This window comes from Priapulus caudatus, unplaced genomic scaffold (assembly GCF_000485595.1).
Source record: "Priapulus caudatus unplaced genomic scaffold, Priapulus_caudatus-5.0.1 Scaffold350, whole genome shotgun sequence".
NCBI classification, from domain to species: Eukaryota; Metazoa; Priapulida; class Priapulimorpha; order Priapulimorphida; family Priapulidae; genus Priapulus; species Priapulus caudatus.
In genome coordinates this window covers 106,016-114,672 of record NW_014577411.1, presented here as the reverse complement: position 1 = coordinate 114,672, position 8,657 = coordinate 106,016, and the positions used below count along the sequence as shown (strand labels likewise).

The following is an 8,657-nucleotide window of genomic DNA, read 5'->3' as shown; positions in this document are numbered from 1 at the left end:
CTCACTGGCGCATGCTCACCATGCTGCCCTCGCTTGAATGATGGGAAGTAGAAACATACCGGGATATTTGCGCGAAGGTTCAACACAACCAAAATAATCGCGCTAATTCCAAAGCGAGCGTTCGACACACGCAAATAATCGCGCTAATCCAAAGCGAGCCGATTCGACACACGCAAATAAGCGCGCTAATGTCCAAATAAGTCGCAGTCAAAAAGTGCTGATTTGGAGCGGCGATGCTTGATGCGCGATTATAGGTGAGTATTTATTGCGTTCACAACAATTGTAATAATCTCGGATTTCGATGCGATGCAAAAACCGGGATTTGCATCCGCTAATTCGCGCCAGTGTGAATCGCGCCTAATGAGATGTCCTTGAAAAAACATTCCTTGAAATGTTCCAAAAGAGGGACACGGAAAATCAGAATTATTATAAGGTCCTATAGGATATAATCCTATTCAGGTATTATATTCTCGATCTCTCGGGAATGAAGTGGTCTTCCCTCTCCCAAAATGGTATCTGCCCGTAACGATTCGTTTATCACGTGATTTATGTCAGGCAAATGGCTGGTTTTCAGCTAAAAACTTTTTCATCCCCCAAAAGGCAACAAAATAAGATTATACGGCTTAATACGCGTTTTTACAGTCCCCAATACACAACAGCGGCCGTGGCCGCCCATTAACGGACGCGCACACGCGTTATGGCCGCACGCACAAGCGTGCCGCGTGTATTGTAGCGTAAACTCACATTTTGTGGCGCTGGCGGTTGGGGGTGAAAAAGTTCGGCTGAAATACGGTCATTTGGCTGGCAAACTTTTCACACGTGCGAACTGATGACAGTGGACGATATACTAAATCCGCGAGAGGGGGTGAGGAAGTGAGCAAGAAAGAAAGCGAAAAAAAGGCGAAGTATATATATATAGAGAGAGAAAAAATCGCGAAAGAGAGAGAGAGTAGATACAAAGGCTGCGTTCACGACGAAACTCCGTAATTTATGAAAATTCGGTATTTGCGAGAGTACCGAATCTGAGAACAAATACGCGACGCGAACGTTACACGCGTTTCGCGGACTCCAGAAAATGTGTATTTGCGAAGCTTCGAGGCAGCTTTTTAGTACAACTGAAATAAAAGCGAAACAATGCGAAATAAACAATGCAATGCGCACCAACTGCCGATAAAATACGTAGAGATTGGTCCGCAGCGTCGACCAGTTCCACTCAGCGTTACACGGAACTGTCGGAGCGCCGACCAGCCTGATAAAATACAGTAAAAACCCGCGTATAAGAACATAGATTTTAAAGAATCATGTTTAGGCTAAAAATTTCCCACACTTTAGAACACTCCTTACAAAGAACCTGTTTAGCTAATAGATTTTAAAGTAGGTCTTAATTTTCCATGCAGATGAAGACTTATAAAAAAAGAGAAACACAAGGTAAAATAAAAAAGAGACGAGCTCAACAATAGTCCGATGCAATAACAATGGCCAATGCCAATGCCAATGGCTCAACAATGAACAATCATATCTATTAATAATATAATATAAATATGATTATATTATATATATCATAATAAATATTATCTCAACCATAAAAAAAACAAACATGGTGCAACAACTAAAGCTCTCCCATAAACACCTTATTACACATAACACAATTATACCTTATAACACATAACACTACTGTAGCTGGTCGACACATGCAATCAGCAGTCACTAAGCCGCAGCGTAGCGCGGGTTTCAGCTAGTACATTTATTAAAAGTAGAAACAAATTAAAACCTATTTAAAGAACCTTTGAGGCCTAATTTTCAGTAAGCACCATTTATATAAGATATGTTTGAGGCTTAACTTGGAAAAAATCTATGTTCTTAATATCGCGGGTTTTACTGTAGCGCGACATTCAGAAAATTCGGGTATTTAGCGTCACACGATAGAAATGCGCGGTCACAAAAGAAACATCGGAAAATTTCTCAAGCACGGCAAATAATTCGGTGCATCTGAAAGCCGCGTATTTCAACAATACGGAATCTATTTAGATTCCGTTTTCTTGGACCCGCGCATTTTGCCTGTGTGAACGCTAAATTACGAATTTCTTTGCCTACGTGTGAACAAACGGCTACAGACAGAGTGAGAGAGAGAGATAGAGAGAGAGAGAGAGAGAGAGAGAGAGAGAGAGAGATAAGAGAGATAAAGATAGAGAGATAGAGAGATAGAGAGATAGAGAGATAGAGAGATAGAGAGAGAGAGAGAGAGAGAGAGAGAGAGAGAGAGAGAGAAGAGAGAGTGTGTGTTGTATGTTATTTGATGCGTGCGTGCGTGAAGAGAAATATGTGTCGAGATAGAGAGAGAGCAGAGAGAGAGAGAGAGAGAGAGAGACGTGAGCAGAGAGATGAGGCAGAGAGAGAGAGAGAAGAGAAGAAGAGGAAGAGAGAGAGAGAGAGAGAATGAGAGAAGGAAGGTAAGAAGGAAGGCAGAGAAGGAGATTCGTAGAGAGTGAGAAGACGAGTGAGCAAGAGAGAGACGAAGAGCGCGAGAGAAGAGAGAGAGAGAGAGAGAAGAGAGAGAGAGGAGCAAGAGAAAGAGAAGAGAGTGAGCAGAGAAAGAAAGAGAGAGAGAGAGAGGAGAGAGAGAGAGAGAGAGAGAGAGAAAGAGAGGAGAGAGAGAGAGAGAGAGAAGAGAGAGAGAGAGAGAGAGAGAGTCACGGATAGGGAGAGGGTGAACAAGAAGGCGAGAGAAGTAACTATATTAGAAGGTATATGTGCCATCAGTGCCTGGTGTGTTCCCGTTTGTGCCGTACGTGCGTTTGTCTGCGCGTGTGTACTGTCCCTCCCTTCCTTCCCTTCCCTTCTTCCGTTTCTTTTAGTTTGGAAAAGTCATTAAAATTCCAGATCTAGATAATCAATATTTAATAATACGAATGCTATCATTTCAACTCAGAATAATTTAAAGAATTTTCTTTATTAGCCAAAAATAAACCTTTTTTTTACATTATGATACATCAACAGCTGTAATTTTTACTGTTTAACAAAACAATAAGCAGACTTCAATAAATTTCTGCCAAAATATTTACAAATTTCAATAACAACATTAAAAATTCTATTATAATGCATTAAATTGTAAAACAAACTATTGTAATGTAATCATGCATGCAGATACAAACAACATATTCACACTGAATATGCAGAAGAGCCTTTCAGTTGGATTCCTGCAACGATGCCATATCAGAATTTTCCAAAACGGCCACTAAGTGCTAAAATAGGACAAATGACAAACATAACACTATTGACCCTTTTTGCACCGTTTTACAGGCCCATCATAGCTAATACACACAACTGTGATTTGACCCTATTCTTTTATGTTTCGGAAGTTAAATGATACAATTTTCTTAAACTGTAGCATTGTATATTCTAAATGCATATAATTATTCAACAATGTAGAAATGTAGATTTAACTAATCTAAACAACCTTTGGTACCTAGACAGTAGACACTAATAACTGCACCACTCATTCTAACCTGCGCTGTTTATTTCTGCCATTCTAGTGCCAAAAAATCTGAAATAGCCATTGTTGCTGGAACACTGTACTGAATTACTTAATTAAGAGCACTTGCGTGTTCAGAGTACAAATATATTTATGGTATGAATAATACAACTAACTAACATTGGCACACACTGTTTGTATCTAGATGCACGTATCTATGATATGCACACCGCACGTCAGGTATAAAAAAGAACGACGTATGATTCCAAAACTAATCATATAACTGATATCGGATATCGAAACGCAACCTTACATAATCATTAAATTACTAGCTTATATTATATCTAGCTTTAAAGAAATGACCGATTAACATTCAAACTTCAAAGCATCATGCATCATTAGCAACCACGTCAGGACCACACAAGCCACAATAAGCAATGAGCAGCAGGACAATGACTGACAATCAGAACTCGTACGATAATAGCTATACACAACCACAAGTCTCCACTCTTCCCAGACTATCATAATAATACTCTCGGCATATAATGCTCTCTGCATATACTGTCTGTGCATATAGTATATATACTGTATATATAATAGTATCAGGAGTGAATAATATTATTCACTCCTGATAGTATTCCCGTAGAAGAACGAATGAGGAGGAGAAGGGAAAAAAGGTGGAGATGAAGAAGGAGAAAGGAAGAAAAAGAAACAAAAGAAAAAGGAAGAGAAGAAAAGAAAAAGAAGAAGAGGAGGACGAAGAAGAAGAGTAGGAGGAAGAAAAAGAATAAAAAGAAGAAGAAGGAGACGAAGAAGATAGAGAAGAAGGAGTAGAGGAGAACAGTGCACTACAAGCTCACCTCATCTGTGGTCATGTTGAAGATGTGATCTATGTCAGTCAGCGACAGGTCCAGTATGGAGCTGGCCACCAGCTTGGCCTGCGTTAGCGAGGCATCAAGCGAGCTTGTCTCGCGCGACGCCGTCGCTGTCTCACGTGCCTTCTTTGCGTCCATCTGCCGACACAGCTCTGTGACAACGTGCTGTGACAAACAAACAGAATGTCAGCTCTGCCACCGCGGTGCCAAGCCCCAGTACGCAATGTCAACGCAACATCAATGTATGGTGCGAAAAAGTTATGACAGACGCCATAGATCTATAGTAATCGTAACTTTAGGATAGGTTCTGTTTAGTTTTCTGGGCCTTAGGGATACGGAGGATGCACATTGCAGTCAGGTTCCCTGTTTGGGGGAGTGTGGGTGTTGGTGGCCAGGGTCTGGGGGCTGTCAGAAACATAAATAGCTATGTCTATCATAGGTCTGCAATGTCATAACATATGCACACCTACAGTTTAGACTCATGATGCCATAGATATATATGATTTTGCTGACAAATAGTCCGAGACTAACTGCACAGACTGGCATGCAACCATTGCACTAGTGCAGGGTGCAAAATTAACTGGAGTCCGGAGTCAAATACTCCCTGATATACTGTCGGACTCCCTGATTTGACATATGCAGGAGTCCGTGTGACTCCCTTAAAATTCTGTCATTCTAACTAGTTCGTTCCAGAGCACGGCCTCGCAGAATTTTTTCAGTAAATGTCCAAAGAAACTGTGGCAGACGTGCAACTGCATAAATCTTAAAAATAAGCACATGCGACAGTGCGTTATTGTTAATATCTTTAATTTTGAACTTCAGACTGCGAACTCCTTCTTTTTGCTGCGGACTCCCTCTTTTTGAGGGTAGGGGGCCGTTGGACTCCCGTGTTCAAAAGTTAATTTCGACCCCTGCTAGTGAATGTAGGCATCACTGCAGGTGATATACCATGCGGTGCATACGCTTTAGTCTGTTAATAATTGTCAGTTAATAAATGATTACTGTTATAAATGTGAGTTTTGTTAACCCCACTGTCCCTAGTGCAACGACATGTCATATAACCCACACGTATGCTGAAAGCGAGCTCAAAAATTTCTCCTTGACAAGGTCAGACCCATAGTACCATCGTTTTTCATCCCTCTCCCTCCCCCACAACGCTGCATGCAAAAAGCTGAGAAAAAATTCCAAAATACCATGATCGATTTGTCAAATTCGTCGATCACCGTCCTCGCGTTTTCCACGTCCGCATGTAGATGGCGCCACGTCTGCTCAGCGTCAGATGCCTGCTTTGCACTCGCCTCTGCTGTGCATGCAAACGCCACCTGGGCCGCTTGCAACTGCTCCTGGAAACGTTGATCAAAACAGTGAGCTGAGCGAAATGACGAAAGTTTCACATACACGGTATTTGATGGGGCCTGATGGGCCCATTTTCCACGAACGAGAAAATAGAAGAATCCAAAATAGAAACAAACAACTGGGTGCAGTCTAGCTTTTCGTGCATGTTTGTGACGTTCGATTCTAAAAACCTACATCATCAGGCTGTCATTGGAATGTATGATTCTGCCGATAATGAGAAACTGGAAACCACAGACGAACGATGAGACATAATCAGTCTGTGCAAGGTCATGGTCAATCACGTCACCGGTTATGAATGACAGCAACATTTTTTAATTACTCCAGACTTTGATGTGGGTAGCTAGAAATACTACACCTCCAGGCTCTAGTTCGAATGGCAGCTATGAGCCAATTACAGGAGCGATTTTAAATCAAATGTAATCGATTGCATTTCAGCAGTAATGCTTTATATACGTATGCATGTGATTGATGAAAGCAAAGGAGGAAGGTGGGGAGGACAGAGAGAAGGATAGGGAAGGGAGGGATCGGCGAAGAGAGGAAGAAGTGGGAGAGAGAGAAGTTAGCGAGAGAGAAAGAAAAAGAGAGAGGGGGGAGGGAAAAAAAGAAAAAAAGAAGAGGCCAGGAGGGAGAGATCCACACCTGCTGCCGGAACACCTCTTTCTCTTGCTGCTGAAGGGCCTGTTGCACCTTCTCCAACTTTGCTACTAGAGCTTCCTTCTCATGCTGTCCCTCCTCCAGTCTTTCACCTGCGACCTTCCTCTCACACAGCGTTGTGCTTAGCTGGGTCTTCATCGCTTCTAGCTCTCCGTTCAACATCTTTCTCTCGTGTTGGGCTGCAAACAACTCAGCCTTGTACCTCTCCATATTACCCTCCACCACCTTACTCTCACCGTACACCTCCTCTAACTTTCTCGATGTGAGCTTTCTCTCGTGTTGTGCTGCAAACAACTCAGCCAGAGCTTTGGGGAAGATATGAAATTGCAATTAGGACGTGGCACGAATATGCTGATTGTGGTTGGATGGGATGTTGTGGGGGGGGGGGTGGGGGGGGGTGGGTGTGGGTGGGTGTTTGTTGTGTGGGGTGGTGTGTGGGTGTGGGGGGTGTGTGTTGGGGGTTGGCTGCGGTGTTTGTGTAGTTACTGCGTGCTCTGATTTGCAAAAAAGCGTCATCGGTTCATTAGCTTCTTAAACGTGCACTTTAATTGATACCTTATTCTTATCTATTTATATACTATCACATTTAACATTAATGTTATACTATTCCGTTTTAACGTCAATATTATAATGTTCTACCGCCCAGAATGCGATGCTACTGCAGATTAAACAGCCAGAAATGGTTTTCACATCTGACTCGTGTTGACATGTCTGTGGCAACGTTGTTCAGGGTGAACTATGATTGGAGAAAAGGCTCGACTGCGAGGAGCCGCGCGGAACCCTGGTCGAGGTGAAAACACGCTAACGGGCTGATCAGATGAAATCACAAGCGTGCCTCTACCCAAGCAAGGTGACGAAGATACTGGAGCGGAATACCGAAACCTGAACACGCTCGGTTAGCTAGAGTGACTGTGTGCCAGCTGTAGCTAGAATCAGTCTATTCAATTAACACGTGAATGTAGATTTAGTTGTGCTGCACTGCCTTCTATGCAGCTGTCTGTGGTAAGACACTTAACTTGGGCATCGTATTACACAGTCATCATCGTAGCTTGGATGCTCGTTCTTGCATCATAGTAACTTGTTTCCAAATCTAATTAACTATTAGTCGATGAACATTAACGAATCCCTTTGCTACCTATAGATCAGTCGAATTATTTGATCGAAACGTCAATGAACTATAAATAATCCGGTGCTATCACTAATTTTGGGTCCTAATCACAGATGAATGGTAACTGAATCCTTGCTCTGTCATCAGACCCAGTGTATTAGATGTATTGAATATTTGATGAATGTTAACCGAATCTTCTCCCTGCTATCGACCAGTTTGATCGAATATGTCCGATGAAATGCTAACGCAGAATACTTTCTCTCCGTATCGAGCAGGCTTTGAATCGAATATCGATAAATGCTAACCAAACGCTCCTCTCTCTCTCTCAGCCAGTTGACTGCCGGCGGTTGAAGGGAGAGGCGGCGGCCGGGTGGAGAACGCTGACACGAGCGGACTACACACGTACTCGGGAGACTATCGCACAATTACGCCAATCCCTCACCTCCGCCCGCCGACGACCGAACGCACACCTGGAGGGCCCAACGACAAAGCTGTGGGCTTCGTTCCGCGCCGCACCGGCACCAGAACGTGTTGCTGAACGCGATCCCAGCTACCGGGCAGCCGGAGCGTCGTGCGCCGGGCCGACGACGACCAGCAGGCGGCCGCCCAGCGAGGGGGTGCTGCGCGTGCACAGCATCCAGCAGGGGGCCTGGCATGCTGGCGAGTGCGACAGCAGCCCACAGGGGCGCTGGGCCGGCGGCGACGTGCGACCACAGCCAGCCGGGGCGCTGGGCGTGCCATGGCGGCGTGCGACAGTACGTGCTACGGCTCCAGCAGGGCGCCTGGGGCGTTCTGGCGACGTGCGACAGCACGCGTGTGAGCGGCGGCCAGCACGGGCTCTTGGCGTCGCTTGCGGCGTGCGATCAGCAAGCGTGGTGAGCGCTTCCAGCTGGCGACGGCTCGCGGGGCCGATGTGTGACGGAGCCGATCAAACAGGAGTCTCTTCGTGGCTCAACAGAGACCTGACGCTGCGTGCGCCGCCACCACCCGCGCGTTGCGCGGCGACGCCCGACGTGAGACGGGAACGTGCGACTGCCGCGAGCCGACTGGGCGAAACGTGAGGGCGCCACCGAGCTGGTCGATGGTACAGACGGAGATACAAGAGGGAGCCACCGTGCAGTAGAATGGGGAGACACAGAGGGGCACCACCGTGCCGGACGATGGTGTAGTACTGGGGAGACCACGAGGGCGC

At 45.0% G+C, this 8,657-nt stretch overlaps 1 protein-coding gene across 4 annotated transcripts in view; it reads right to left on the bottom strand.

Annotated features, from left to right (window-relative positions):
- The window catches only part of LOC106809392 (flagellar attachment zone protein 1-like), a 36,006-nt gene that overhangs the window by 546 nt on the left and 26,803 nt on the right, over positions 1–8,657 (bottom strand). For all 4 annotated transcript variants that reach the window (XM_014812457.1, XM_014812458.1, XM_014812460.1 and 1 more), the window contains exons 19-21: positions 6,343–6,624; positions 5,541–5,690; positions 4,333–4,512 (exon numbers count right to left, since the gene is read on the bottom strand). In XM_014812457.1, the coding sequence (XP_014667943.1) occupies positions 4,333–4,512; positions 5,541–5,690; positions 6,343–6,624 (612 nt within the window). The remainder of the gene's footprint in view (positions 1–4,332; positions 4,513–5,540; positions 5,691–6,342; positions 6,625–8,657) is intronic.